Genomic DNA, 14,895 nt, shown 5'->3' with positions numbered 1-14,895 from the left:
CCTTTTGAATTTTATTTCTTTATTAACCAAATTATTTTGTAGTGAAGGGGCATTTCCCTTACAAGAAATGAAAGAAAAGAAACAAGAGGGATTTTAAGGAAATTTTTTTCCCCTTAATTTACTGTGTTAATTTTCACTGGTAAGATAAGAATTACCTGCAGACCATCACTTTTTTCCCCCCAAGTTACTGTCAGGTACCAGAATTTCACCAGAAATTACATAAAGATTTATTTGAACTAGTTGAGTCACTAGATCAAATTAACTTTTCTGTGGAATCACATTACTTTGCAGAAATAGACAAGAAGCCAAAGCCAGTTTTCCTTCATCACAAGGCAGCACCCCACGGCGCTCTAGGTCCGTCTATTCCAGTTGCTACAAGATTTGATTTACAGAGAGACGGAAAGATTTTTAAATTAATGTCTGAGATTTCTGTTTGAATACAGTAAGGAGTTGTCTTTTATTTTGAAATCTTTACAGCTTTTTAGATTTTTTGGCATACTCTTAACCGTGCATGTTGTCGGTTGCCAGTCACTTGATTCCGACATAATAGTCCAGGACCACAGTCACAGCGCTGGAAGATTTCTGGAGCTTGAGCAGTGTCTTTCTGCCCTCTTCTAGAGCACACCTGTCCCTCCAGGAGGACTGGCTTACAAATTTTAGTCCAAAAATGACGAGCACAGCAAAGTCCATCTCCACAGTCAAAAGTTCTGAGACATCTTTCTCCCTCTTGTCCTGTAACAAGATTCATACAGGCTGTTGCAATAAATCGGGACAGTGCCATATGGGGAGCTTGTAGCTGGGATCAAGGTGTAGGATCCAGAACTGAGGGCTCCAAAGTAAAAAAAACCAGCATGCAGTTCTCCCAAAGCTAAATCTTACGTCAAAAGTAGATGAAATGGAAATTTTCGCCCTACCTGATAGAATTTGTTTTATAAAGTTAAAATATTTTCAAAGGGAGATGAAATTTCCAATCTTGAGGAATTAAATCCGTGTCTCCCATCAGTGTTTTATTAAATGGGTTTATATTGACACCATGACTGATAAAGGGGCCACTTAACCTGGAGACACAGACTGGCCAATTCACCACCTTCAAACATTCCAGTTATTTTATGTCCAAGATTGGAATTTGAGACTGCAATTTTGCAAAAAACTTCATCTTAGTGAAGTTTGTATTTTGTCCGAGAATAAAAAGTTAATGCATCTACTTTTATTTCTCTTCTATTTTGTATCCTGAGGACCTAGAAAGGGAAACCGCCGTTTGTTAAATTACAGACCATAAAAACGTGTATGTGTAAAATTCACTGAAAGGTTTTCTTGCTAACCAGTTCATTATTATGGCTAGTCCCCTGTCCTCTTGACTGGCTGACTGCCTTACGCTACTCCCTACATGATCTTCCTAGCTGTGGATGGAGAGAGATTAGAAAAAGGACATCATCCCTATTTTTCTGGAGTGGGAGGAATCAAGTCAGGTTCAGCCTATCCTTAAAAGCCTAGGAGGAGGAAAGCTTTTACTTCTTTTTCTTCTTCTTCTTCTTCTTCTTCTTCTTCTTCTTCTTCTTCTTCTTCTTCTTCTTTTTTATTAAGGATTTTATTTATTCAAGAGAGAGAGCACGAACAGGAGGAAGGGCAGAGGGAGAGGGAGAAGCAGGCTCCTTGCTGGTCGATCCCAGGACCCATGAGATCATGACCTGAGCTGAAGGCAGACCCTTAACCAACTGAGCCACCCAAGGGCCCCAGGAAAAGTTTTTCTTTAAAAAAAAAAAAAATTGCTCAGAATGCTTCTCTTACCCTTACTGCCTTGTGATTTCTTAATATTTGGCTTCCTTTTCGGTTTGTCTTCCTGAATCGGATGCTCAGTTGTTCCCTTCGTGTCCACAGCATCTTGGTCATCGATCTGCCTCTCCAATACTGGCACTGCATCTTCCACTGTCGTACAAACATCTGAGAGACAACCAGTGTGGTTAGAGTTATTAACTTCAAGGATCAGGACCACGGACATGCTAATTATCGCACTGTTAACACAGTTTGGCAGTACTTCCGCCTCCAGTTTACACATAACTTCCACGATTTCTGGGACATACGCACCAAATATTTACACGCACATATGGCAAAGAAAGTAGTTAATTAGTGGAATCCATGTGAAAATGAAAGAATTTGAAAGATTCCAACTTGAACCCTTCCTTTAAACTTATATGTAAATTGTTGACAAAAACTGTTGCCAGGAAATAAACTATTTTGTTGCATTAAGAAAAGGCAGCTGCATGAATGACTTCAAGCGTGAATCCAGGAGACTCTCAGAGAGTGCCTGTCTTGGAATATTCTAGCGTATGAGACTCAGATGCTGTCTTCAGTCAAAAACCACTGTTCCTTGGGGCCAAGCAATCCAACAAGGGTTTACAATGGCTTACCATTCACGCAGAGTGTCCCAGGGCAGCACATGGCGTGACGTTGGCACCTCCTTCGTAACCCACGACATGTAGCACAGAATGGCTTCTCATCTTGAGGTTTGAGGCAGAACTTTCTGGAATTGCAGTCCTTGTCAGACAGGCACTGTGAACCCTGTAAGGAAAAACTTGTCACAGGGCTGGGGAACCCAAAAGATGTAAGAGGACTTTTAACTCAAAGTGGGAGGTGGAGGAAGCCGAATCATAGTGGCACTTTGCATGCGGGACAGACCTTCGGTGGCACCTTAATCTTTCAATATAATTGCTTCTCTCCCACAAAGGGGAGATCAAATCTCCGATGAAGAAACCTATGTGCTGCAAGGGTTGTGTTCGAAAAATTGTCCTGCTTTTAAAACTCAGGATTTCATTTTTGTGTGCTCTTTGTGAAAATGGAAGAAAATGCCTTCCCATGTGTGTCATACAGACGATGAGATTTTTGATGTGGATCGAGAAGCCGAGCTACAGGTTGAGTACATAGCATGCTGGGGTTCGTGCCATTCCTATTTGGTGTTTCGACTCCAGTGAGTCCCAGCAACCGCTGCGTCCATTTGCCAGCCCTCTCCCCGCCCCCCCGCCCCCAGCCTTACCCCCGTGAACCGCCCCCTGCTCCCTTAGCGGCGCGTTACCTTCCGAGCCCCGTGCACATCAGCAGAGCTCTTGATGTTGTTGAAGTCCAGAACCAGAGCTCCCAGGGGGGCGCAGAACCAGCTCAGCCCCAGCAAGACCACCACCGCCATCCTTTAATCGCCCCTATACCTCCTCCAAACCGGGCTGCTCCAAACCCACAAGAGAGCAAAACGGAAACCCTACAAGGTCGTCTGGAACTGCTTTTCCTGAAGGAGAAGCAAATCTTCGTCTCCGTAAGGTGTGTGAACTCCAGTGAGCAGGTTCCTTCTGAAACTTTATACCAGATGTGGCCCCTCATCTCTCTCCACCCCCCTCCTTCATTTCCTTCCTCCTTACCCCACACAGGCTTCAACAAATCCCTTTAAATCTGTTTGATCAATGGTTCAAAACAAGGATTCAGTAGAGGGAGAGAAGGGGCAGGGCCACAGCGGCTTCTCCTGCAGGGGTGGAATCCCTCTTAATTATTGCATATCAAAGTTAGTTCAAAGGGCTAGCAGAAGAGCAGGATGTCTGTATCAAAGGCAAACTCTGATAATCACCTGCATTTCCTACCTCCAGGAATCCTTTGCGGGTGGAGGGAGTCTGTTCTAAGATCTGTTTTCACAGCTAATTGTGCTCAAAGAAAGAATGAACCATATTGGCCAATATGACTAGAGAGGATGCCAAAAACTAATGAGTTACAAAATATCCTGAGGAGCTTTAAACTCTGCTTCAGATAGTGAAGACAGATAGAAAAGAGAGAAAGCCTTCTGATTAGCTCTGGCATCTAGATGTAAAAATCCCAGTAACTTAAAAGCTGTGAACACAATAGCACCTGTTCAATTCAATGTCAATTGGAAAATAATCCTTCCTAAACTGCAAATTGAACTGCTTGAAGCCAGGGTTATTTAATTAGGAAAATAAAGCAATTTAGAACAATCCACCGCCTCCTTTTCTTGATGGTGGGGACAACCGCAGGAAGCCCGTTTTATGCAGATCCATATAATTCAATAGGAAGCGTCAGATGCATTTTATGTGCAATGTGTTAAATTTGTATTGCATTGTGTTAAATGGACTTGAGCGGAACAGGTCTCCAAGTCTCTAGCTGATTTCAGGTGGGATTTCATTCATTTTCAGTTTTCCTAATTTGAATTTTTAAAAACATCTGCTTCATCCCGTTTTGTCTCATTTATTTTCAGCCAGACTGTTAGAGAAGTCAAATCATTTAGACCTGTGCTTATCACTGCCTAAGTATTTTAGCAGTAGAACAATCTAGATCTGGGTCGAAACATTTTTCCCCACGCTTCTTGGTTTCATTGTTCTTAGCGTAGGCTCGTCCTGGTTTCTCAGGTGTGAACTGCTGTTTAAAATCTAAAAATACTCGGTGGTGGGCAGCATGTCTGGCTGGCTCAATTGGAAGGGCGAGCACTCTTGATCTCAGGGTTTTGAGTCGAGCCCTATGTTGGGTGTAGAGATTACTTAAATAATCAATCAATCGATTAATCTAAAAACACAGGGACGCCTGGCTGGCTCAGTTGGTGGAGAACGTGACTCTTGATCTTGGAGCTGTGGGTTTTGAGTCCCATGCTGGATATAGAGATTACTTAAAAATAAAATCTTTAACAACAACAAAATCTAAAAATGCCTAGTTTCTAAGCCAAAAATGGCACTCCTGGTATTACTGGGTCTTCTTCCAGAACATCAGCCCATCGAAATGTATCTCAACCCCGTGCCAGGGGAACATCCCCAGTCCTGAGTAACAGCTGGTGCCAGGTAGCAGCGTGTGACCTGAGGCGTCCTTCCCTTGGTTCTCTACCTTGGGTTGCAGCCGCTTGTCCGCCACTCGAATGGTGCATGGGAGCTACTCCTTCTGCAAGTACCCTCCCCCCCTTTTTTTTGCTTCAACTGAAAACATCAAACACCCTTTGATAGTATGATAAGCCCGGTGACTAGGTGTGTTACAGGATTTATTTTGAAGTTGGACCATTATGACCCCAGGGTTCCCTCTCTGCCAGGGATCTTTGCTTCCTGTTACCTAACTGAAGAGAGAGTATCAGGGCACCAACGGCTTCTGGCAATAAACACAGACAAAAGGACTGATGGGAAGTCCTGTAACACAGCAAACATTCACTGAGCACTTCGTATGCAGCAGAACCTGTGGTTCCATGTTGGGAATAACAAATAAAACACAGTCCTTGGCCCCGAGGAGCTAGCGTCCCGTCAGAAGACACATATATATTTCTAGGGACCGTTCCAATATATTATAACAAGCGCTAGGATAGAGGCATAAATGTGGGGCTGGAGGGCCACAGAGGAGGGCATGAGCAGACCTTCTGGAGAAGCAAAGAAATGCATCTACAGAGGAGGTACTATTTGAGCTGGGTTTTGTGGGATGAGTAGGAGTTTTCTGGGTTGATAAGTAGGGAATGGTCTCACCCCAGGCTCAGAGAGTGAAGCACGTGGAGGGGCAGAGAGATGCACTTTAGGTCTCGGGAAAGGTTCTGTGTGGCTGGGGCAGGTGGTGGAGAGACAAGGTGAGGCTAGATGAAGAACCTCTTACACTGTGCAAGGAAAACTGGATTTTATTCTACGTGCAGCGTAAAGTCATCAGAGACGTGGAAGCCTGAAAGTGGCATGACCTAGACTGCTTCTTCAGCAAGCGGTGCTGGTGGCAGTGTGGAGCTAGGCTTGTGGTGGGTGACAGGGGACGCTGGGCCGTCACCCGGTCTCGGCTGTAGCTGCCCAGAAGAGGAGAAGGAGGAGGTCCGACGTCAGGCAGCAGCGATGAGAACTAAGCAAAGGCTGGGGTTTTAAAGTGGAACCCCACCCGTCAGTTGATGTGGGAGGTGGGGAGTGAGTGGGAAGGAGGAGCTGGAAGAACGTGGCCATTTCTAATTTCTCACGCTGGGTGGACTGTGGTGGCGCGAAAGCAGAGAATTCCAGATGAAGAGCAGGTTGGGGGGCAGGGTGACAGGTGGCCGTAAAGAAAGCTCTCCAGATCATCAAGTTCTTGCTGGACATCTAATCCTGAGGTATTTTCCACGAGAGATGCTCTCCATCTTGCCTCCCACAGACAGAGAGGAGAGGATGCCGACATCAGACCCTGGAGGGTCACAAATAGGACACAGAACGAGACAGAAAAGCAGACGTCTCTGTCTCTCTCTGCGCTGGGAGAGTACAGGATTTGGGGTCAGGCTGGTGTGGTTTGATCACAAAACTGGCTTCTCCTGCGGCATCACAGCGCCCATCTCCCCCGTGCATCCATCCCCCTGCCGGTCACGGTACTTGCAAAGCTCTGTTGTGATTGTCTACGGATTTGTCTCTACAGCTGGACGATAAACTCAGCGAGGGCAGGGCCACGGCTGATCCATCTTGATAGCCTCGTGCGCCAGGTGCCCGGCTCTCAGGAGAAGCTCCCCACGATTGTTAGGTGACAGATGGGTACACAGCTACACGTTTAGTGACTTTGGGGTGCTGGGCAAGTCACGTCAGCTTTCGGGGCTGCAAACTCCCCAACCGGCAGCTGGCACTGCGTCCTCCACAATGACTACATTTTGAGGGTTCGGCGTGGGAATACGTGGGCAGGGCCTGCTACAGTGGCTGGTGCTCAGAACGCTCTAAACAAGCGTCTTCTACCTCTTTTCTAGGCCAGAACTTTCCGCGGTCACATCAACTTCAGTACCCGGCTTAACTCATGGCCCTTCCATGGCGGGCTCCCCACAGATCTTTGTTTGAGCCCACTCGCGAGGAAAACTTCCCCCTAACCTGAGGCCTTCTTTGGCAAGAGGGCCTCTATTTCTAGGTCTCCTAAAAGCCAGAGCAATTGTGAGGAAAGTGAGAGTGTGAAGTCTCATGTGGAATTTAAGGAACAGAAGATCCTAGGGCAAGGGAGGGGAAAATAAGACGAAATCAGAGAGGGAGACAACCCGCAGAAGCTCCTGACTCCACGGAACCAATGCGGGGGACTGGGGGGGGGGGGGTAACCGGGTGATGGGCCCGGGGTGTCACACGCAGCTGATGAGTCATGACCTCCGCCTCCGAAACGAGACGCTAATGTGAATTAATTGAATGTAGGTAAAATAAATTAAAAACTAAAGAACGTGAAGTCTCCCTGGAAAACGGCTTTTGGCGTATTTTCAGGTCGTCCGTACCCGCGCCGCTCCTCAGCCGGGGGCCGCAGCCAGAAGGAGGAGGACGGGCCCCCTGGCAGGTCGGCGAGGCGGCACCTGCGCAGCTCGGGCTCGGGGACGCCGGCGGGAGAGGAGGCGGCCGGGGAGGGAGCTGCAGCCCCGCGCCGGCGGCCACGGCGTCTCCTCGGCCCCTCGGCCCGGCGCCCGAGCTCGCGGGGCAGGCGGCGGCGTGCGTGCCGAGCGCCCCCGGGGCGGCCCCTGGAGCCTCGCGGGTCGCCGGGCTGCGTGTCCGGGAGACCCCCGGAGTCCGCCAGCGCCGGGACAGGGCAGCCCTCGCCTGCAGGCTGGCGCCGGTGCTGCCATCGCGACGCCCCCCGCAGGGATGAGGGGCTCGCTGCACGTCTCCGGCGGCTCCTCTTACCCATTGCGCGCCGGGCCGAAGCAACGTGCGGGTGCAGCCCTAGGGACGGAGCGGACGACGCCCGGGGCCCAGCCTCGGCGCGCAGGGGTGCGGCCCCCGGGCGGGCACGACCTGCACCCTCCCGCGCCGCCCCTGCCCTGGGTCAGGTCAAAGGCCGAGCGTCAGCACCCATGATTTATATGCACCGAGGAACGGACACTGCTGCGTGTTCGGGCCCCTGTGTCAAAGCCAGTTTGATTTCCATAAATTTTGCTTTCCTTAAAAGAAAATCAAAGTCGCTGAAACAAGCAGGTCTTTGGCAGAATCTCACAGGGAATGTTCAATAAAATGAAAGATGAGACGGGCATGTCTAGAGGAGACGAAGGTTGCAGGGTGTAATCCCAGAGCGGCTATAAACATCACGGTCTAGTTACGTGAGGGCAGGAGGCAGAGCAAACCCTTGCAACCGCTCAGGAGGAGTCTGTCAGATGTCCTGCAACTAAGCGTGGGGGCAGCACCCGGGGGCAGCGGGGTGGAGGCCGGGGAGACGGTTCTGGCCTCTTCCCTGTCACACCACCGCTCAGCCTACGTCCTCCTCTTCTCGAGGGCCTCTTACAGGCCAGGGTCCCGGGAGTGTAGGGTGGGAGTGTAGGGTGGGGTCCCAGGCCACCCTGTGGCTCAGCCCCAGGAGACCGTTCAGATGCTGTCTCTGCGAATTGCCCCCTTTGGAGGGGCCCCACGAGGTGATGCTGGGGACCCCCTTCTTCTAGCAGCAACAGCCTCAGAGCTGTCCTGACTCGGTTCCAGGCATCTAGCCAGGAACAGCTCCAGGCGACCACGAGCTTCCTTCTTCAAGGATAGGATCTGCCTTCTTTTTACCTAAAAAAATTAGATGAGGTTGTGTGTGACTTCATAGACCCAAATGCCTCTCCACCCTACCTTGTTCCCCGGGCGCTTCCCATACCTGTCTTCCTCCGTCTGGGCTGCTGTGACAAAACCACCACAGACCGGGTGGCTGATAAACAACAGAGATTGATTTCTCTCAGGCCTGGAGTCTGAAGCCCAAAATCAGGGTGCCCCAGTGGGTGGGTTCAGGCTGGGTTCCTGGCTCCTAAATGGCTGTCTCCTCCTGTGGTAGAAGGAGAGGGGAAGCTCTCTGGGGTCTTTTATAAGAATGCTAATCCCATTCATGGGGGCTTCACCCTCATGACCCAGGGCCTCCCAAAAGCCCCACCTCCTAAACCTATCACATCAGGCACTAGGATTTCAACGGAGGAGTTTGGAGAGGATGCAGTCAGACCACAGCAATACTCTTCTTTCTTCGAGCCCTGTAATCACAGACATATCCTGTTGCACAAAATACGGGGGGCAGGGGAGTGTGACAACAGACGCTACTATGAAAAGGCAAGAGAAGGGGAGCCTGGGTGGCTCAGTCAGGTAAGTGTCTGCCCTTGGCTCAGGTCATGATCTCAGGGTCCTGGGATTGAGTCCCTGCTCAGTGGGGAGTCTGCGTCTCCCTCTCCCTGTGACCCTCCCCCCTGCTCATGCTCGCTTGCTCTCTCGAATAAATCTTAAAAAAAAAAGACAAGAAAAAATGAAAAAGCTGACCGTGTCTCAATACATATCAGTTGGAAAAGGTAACAGCCCTTCCTGGGTCACTGAAGGAGTCCGCGAGCATACTTGGGCGACCTGTGGCGGGGCTGCCCCTGCTCTGCGGGGGGCCGTGTCCCTTCACCCATGCCGCCATGCTCCCCAGAGGCAGTCTACTGAGCATGTGGAAAATTTTGGTTTGTTTTTTTTTTAACTGAATATTTACGTTTCTAGAGTAATTTACAACTGACAAGTTCTTGAGGCCCTTTCAGCCTTTTGGTTGCCTGCAGCGTCTTCCCAGGACAAACCAGCTCCTGCCATCTTTTGATCTAGACTCTAAGATACAGACCAAACGGGGTCTGATGCTTTTCCCTCAAAAGTAGGGGGTGACCCCACAGCAATAGGAGACCCCAAACCTGCCTGGAGTCCCAATTATGAGGGAGCACATTTTTAAAAACGAGTGACTACCATGACTATAGCTAACTATGACAGTAGGGCTGTAACGTTCTCGCCCTAACAACTGAGAGAGAGTAATTATGTGAGATAAAGGATACGTTAGCTAACCTGACTGTGGTAAACATCTGCCACATATACGTGTATCAAATCATCACGTTGTACTCCTTAAATTTACACAATGTTATATGCCAATTATATCTTAGTGACACTAGAAAAAAAAAAAAGAATACCCACCCATGAGCTCTGCACACGTGAGCTCTGGAATCGCCTTGTGGAGGCGGGAAGCTGCTTGCTTTGAATTTCCCTGCGGTGTTCTCCAGGGGCCCACCTAGTGCTAGTATCCCTCTGCGTTAGAGTCTCCCTGCCAGGGGAAGTCTTCATCTGGTTACTCCATGTCCCCGGGTGTTGTCATGTATCTGACTCACCGGGTGTGATCGAGCCTTATTGCCAGGCTCCCACCCTGGATGTACCCTGGAGGTGGTCCAAGCCTCCTCACAACTTGGCCAAAGGAGGCTATCTGTGCCTGGAGCCCTCTGGGTGGGCCCCATTTGACCAGGAGTTTACTTCTGGGGGTCCCCATCTTAAAAATGAAGACACTGAGATTGAGAGAGGTCAAGTAATTTGCCCCAGGCACAGAGCTAGTGAGTTGCCAATAGATGTAGAACTTGAACATCAGTTTTCTGATTCCAGAGTTTATTTTTTCCTCTACACCACACTACATCGCTTGCTACCCGAAGTCCCCAAACATCAAATCACTTGAAACGTAGCTGTAGGTTCACTAGGAAATAAAATCACAGGGAACACTGCCTGTTGCCATATTTGGGTTACATACAACTGTAGGACTATGTCACCTTTCCCCTAAATTATCCTTTCTGGAAATGTGATTATAGACGTTAAGATTCGATAACTTGCAGGTTGTATCGGCCGGGCTGTACCCTAATCTACGTGTGGTGGTACATTGACGAAACTGGTTTCCGCATAAAGACAACTTGCCATTTTGACTTTCAACGTGGACTCTGACATGGTAGGGCAGCCCCCAGACACACCATCCAATCCTGTAGGATTCATAACTGTGTTCAAACCTTGTGAAAAATTTGGGTGAACCCTGGGGAACAAGAGGAGGGCAGGGTTCATCGCCCTGACGCACAAACCCAAGCCCAGTGCTCTCCAGCAGGTTTAGCTTTGCTTTTACTTTGATTCCTTGCGCCCTCTTGTGGTCAAGTGAAGTGGGCCCTCAGAAGGCCCCATGAAAATGCCAGGTACTCCATTCCAGAGGCGTTTCCCAGTTTTTGGTGGAAATTCCCCATGGAACAGTACTTCCCTTCTCATAAACCTCAGTACTGCCCCATCTTAGGAAAGTGACCTTAACTTTTCTAATTATAACTGAAAAACATGTTCCCAAATTTAAAATTTTGTAAAATACAGAAAAGTGTAAAGAAGAAAATAAAAGTCACGTATACTCTGACCCAGCAGAGACAGTCACTGTCGAATTTTGGTAAATTCTCCCAATTTCTTTATGCAAGTACATATACATATAACATTTATTTATTTAATATACAATATAATTGATCTATCACCAGCTCCAGAACTAGCCATTACTAATGCCTATACCGCCCCAGGTGCACCTCCTCTATCCAGTCACCCTGTCTGCCTCTCCAGCACTGATGTTTATGGTTATCATTCCATTGCTTCTTTTTTTTTATTTAAAGATTTTATTTACTTATTTGAGAGAGGGATGCCTGGGTGGCTCAGCCATTGAAGCGTCTGCCTTCAGCTCAGGTCATGATCCCAGGGTCCTGGGATGGAGCTCTGCATTGGGCTCCTTGCTCGGCGGGGAGCCTGCCACTCCTTCTGCTTGGGCTCTCTCCCTGACAAATAAATAGATAAAATCTTTTTAAGAATAAAAAAAAATATTTATTTGAGAAAGAGACAGCAGAAGCAGGGGGAGGGGCAGAGAGAGAAGGAGAAGCAGACTCCCCTGTTGAGCAGGGAGCCAGATGTGGGACTCCCTCCCAGGATCATGAAAGCAGACACTTAACAGACTGAGCCACCCAGGCACCCCTCCATTGCTTCTTCTTAAGGTAAAATTACAACACACACACACACACAATTTGGGATTACATTGTGTTTACTTTTGCTTCCTCCTCTTTGTTTTTCACTGAACCTTTTCCTCCGATCATCAAATATTAATCACAACATTCGGCTGTACCATAACCCGGAATACAGGTATATTACAGTTTATTTAATGAATCCTCTAAATGTTGACCACTTAGGTTGTTTTTAAATTTTTGCTATTCTAAATCATTCAAGCTATTTAAGAGAAGTCTTTGCACACATCTATGATTGTTTCCTTGAGACGAGCCCCTAGACATGGGATTTCGGGGTATGGTGTATTGACATCTTTGATCACTCTGTCCCTCTGCCCTGGAAGTCATTCCCCTGTTGTCTACCTGAGCCATTCTGAGACATCACTTCCTCGGAGCCGCCTCAGTCTCCTCCCTCAGCACCCTGAGGGGCTTCCACCGCCAGGTCCCTCTGCACCCTGCAGACTCCCTGTAGAAGGCCAAGGGACATGGTTTGCACCTCCTCCTCTTCAAAGATGCCTTCAGCTGCTCAGTAACTAGGGAGTCCTCACCCCTCATCAGAATTTGGAGTCCTTGAAAACAGACAAGTGAGCCCTTTTGCTTTAATGAAAAGAAACAGGGAATTAAATAATACCGCGGGCTTCAGAATCTTATTTTTTACATTTAGCATAATTGAACTACCAAATCTTCACAGTGAGGCCTCTGCTCTTCGGTTGTTTTTTGTTTCTGAGGGTAAAACTGTACTAACCTTCTGAGATTTTTCTCTCAAAAAGGTAATGGAGGCAGATCAGCGGCTGTCTTGACTCAAGCAGGTGATTTGTACTGGGAAACTGCTCGCCCTCAAGGCGACATGGGCCTCTGGACCCAGACAGCACTGACATGTAGGGCTGTTTCCTCCTACATTGGCTCCGAGCATGGTGCCCTACACATAGCAAGTACTTAGCAAATGTCTTACCAATGAAGGAGTCTAAAAGCTCTTCCCTCCTCTAAAATCCTGTTTCGAGAGACTTTATAGGAGAAGAATGCCATGTTACTAGGATTTGGACTAAGAAGGTTCCAAGGGTTTAGATCCCAGTGCGGGTGGGGGAATGAGAACTGGCTGTAGTTTCAAGGTGATCAAGGCCAGGGTCTTGCTATGGACATTGAGCATGAACCTGGATCCAGCTAAGTGGACAGGACTAGAGGGACATGAAGCAAAGGAAGGATTTCCTCGGTGGCAGTTGTTTTCCTTAATACTTTCTTTCATCACCTTCCTGAGGAAGTCTCTCTGCATGACCTAGGAGTGGTGTTGTCAGGTCCTTTCAGAAGAAAGATCTTTGGATAACAGAAGCTGAGGGAAGGAGTGTTGCCAAATTCCCATTCAAGTGTTCCTTATAATAGCCTTTAAGGGCCTGCTGTATCTGACAAAAGCCAGGTCTGTGCCGAAGTGCAGGCTGAAGTGTGGCTCTAATATATGTGTGTGTGTGTGTATAACATCTTTGTGTAACTTTTAAACTCTTACAGCACATTCGTTTTCATCTGTTATTAACTAATGAACATTTACCATATGCCAGGTAGATTGTTATATGCTATAAATACCTTATTTTATTTTCTATCCGCTCAATCCTCTGAAGTAGATCCTGTTTAGTTCTATCTCACAGAGGTAGAGACTGAGGCATAGAGAGGTTAAGTTGCTTGCCTAAGACCAAAGAATTGGCCCGTCTAGGATACAAACTCAGCCTCCTTGGATCCAAAGCTCATTTTATTTAGCCTACTAAGTTATACTGCTTTGCTTATGATATTTATCGTATTCTGCCTCATTCAGCAGGTATTTGTCCAAGTCCTACATTATGAGTCCTTTGGGAGCATTTATCTTACTTATCTATTAGCCTGAAATGCCATACACACATCAGGCAAATAATGATATCTGCCTACTGATTCAAGCAGCAACTTGTAGACTGAACATCAATAACTTTGTGGGGCTTTTTTCTCCCCAACTTTTTATTTTGAAAATTTTACAACTTATAGGAAAGTTTAAAGAATCATGCAATGAACACCCACATAACCTCCACCTAGATTCATCAATTGTTAATGTTTTGTACATTTGTTTTTTTCTTAACCATTTGAGTTAGCTGCAGATACATGCTATTTCACTCCTAAATATTTTAGCATACATCTCCTAAAAACAAGGCCATTCCTGTATAACCAAGATATGGTTATGAACATCAGGAAATTATATGTTGGTGCAATGCTAACATAATAGAGTCAAATTTTCTCAATTATGCCAGTAATGTTTCTCAGTAGCCGTTTGTTTTTTTGATCCAGGGTTCAATTTGGGATCACATTGCTTCCAGTGCCGTACCTTTCTTTTGTCTCCTTTAATCTAGAACAATTCATTAGCCTTTTTCTTACTCTTTCATGAAATTTACATTTTAGAAGAGACCCAGAGGTTGTTTTGCAGAACGTCCCTCAATTTGGATTTGTCTGTTTCCTCATGAATACAGACACACCTTTAGCAAGAATAATACCTTTTTGTCCTCTGTGCCTCACATAGGGGAACGCATGACATAGTCTGTACCATCCCTGGTGATGTTAAGTTTGATCACTTGGTTAAGGGTGACTTCTCTCATGTGAAAGTACTCTTTTTCTCTTTAGTAAGGAATCTGTGGGCTCATACTCTGGAACTGTATGACTATCTTCAAATGTCTAGCATCTATTGATAATTTTTGCCTGAAATTGGTGGATCCAGAGTGGTGATTTTCTCTTTCTATAATTTCTTCTATATTTATTAGTTGGTATTCTTCTCTAAAGAAGAGCTTTCTTTCCTGCATCTCCTCTCTCCCTTTTAATTATAATCTATCGCTACCTGTGTGATCTTGAATAAGTCACGTCACTTACCCCTGGGGGCCCCGTTTACTCATCCTTAAGATGAGATAACCTAAGGGTCACATTCTTGAATTTTAGTCTGTCGGGGACGAAATTCCCGTAAAAGTCTGCTCCGCATCTGAACGAAACAAGCCAGGCCACAGCATCCATCAGGGGTGTCCCAGGTCCTCTCCGCCCGCCTCGCCCGCGGCCCCTCCTATAGTAACGGTAACTAGTAACCTCCGAGCGTTCTCGCGAGAGCGAGCCCCTTCAGGGACAAAGGTGCGGTCACCCAGGCCTCTTCGCCTACGTCAACTCCTGCTCCTGCCACCTGCTCGCCG

The 14,895-nt window shown here is 47.3% G+C and overlaps 1 protein-coding gene and 1 long non-coding RNA gene across 2 annotated transcripts; both read right to left on the bottom strand.

Annotated features, from left to right (window-relative positions):
- Positions 1 to 481: 481 nt before the first annotated feature.
- On the bottom strand, positions 482 to 3,181 carry DKK4 (dickkopf WNT signaling pathway inhibitor 4). Its single transcript, XM_026485674.4, has 4 exons — positions 3,071 to 3,181; positions 2,409 to 2,559; positions 1,789 to 1,941; positions 482 to 732 (listed from the first exon to the last, which is right to left on the bottom strand). The coding sequence occupies exons 1-4, from the start codon at positions 3,179 to 3,181 to the stop codon at positions 482 to 484; spliced, it is 666 nt and encodes a 221-aa protein (XP_026341459.1).
- A 7,957-nt stretch (positions 3,182 to 11,138) lies between these two features.
- LOC123000323 (uncharacterized) lies at positions 11,139 to 14,883 on the bottom strand. Its single transcript, XR_006408265.3, has 3 exons — positions 14,795 to 14,883; positions 12,077 to 12,179; positions 11,139 to 11,494 (listed from the first exon to the last, which is right to left on the bottom strand). It is a non-coding gene; the product is annotated as an uncharacterized LOC123000323 (long non-coding RNA).
- Between the last annotated feature and the right edge of the window lie 12 nt (positions 14,884 to 14,895).

This window comes from Ursus arctos, unplaced genomic scaffold, assembly GCF_023065955.2.
Source record: "Ursus arctos isolate Adak ecotype North America unplaced genomic scaffold, UrsArc2.0 scaffold_27, whole genome shotgun sequence".
NCBI classification, from domain to species: domain Eukaryota; kingdom Metazoa; phylum Chordata; class Mammalia; order Carnivora; family Ursidae; genus Ursus; species Ursus arctos.
Note: the sequence above shows the minus strand (reverse complement) of the source record. Positions and strands in the feature narration are given on the sequence as shown.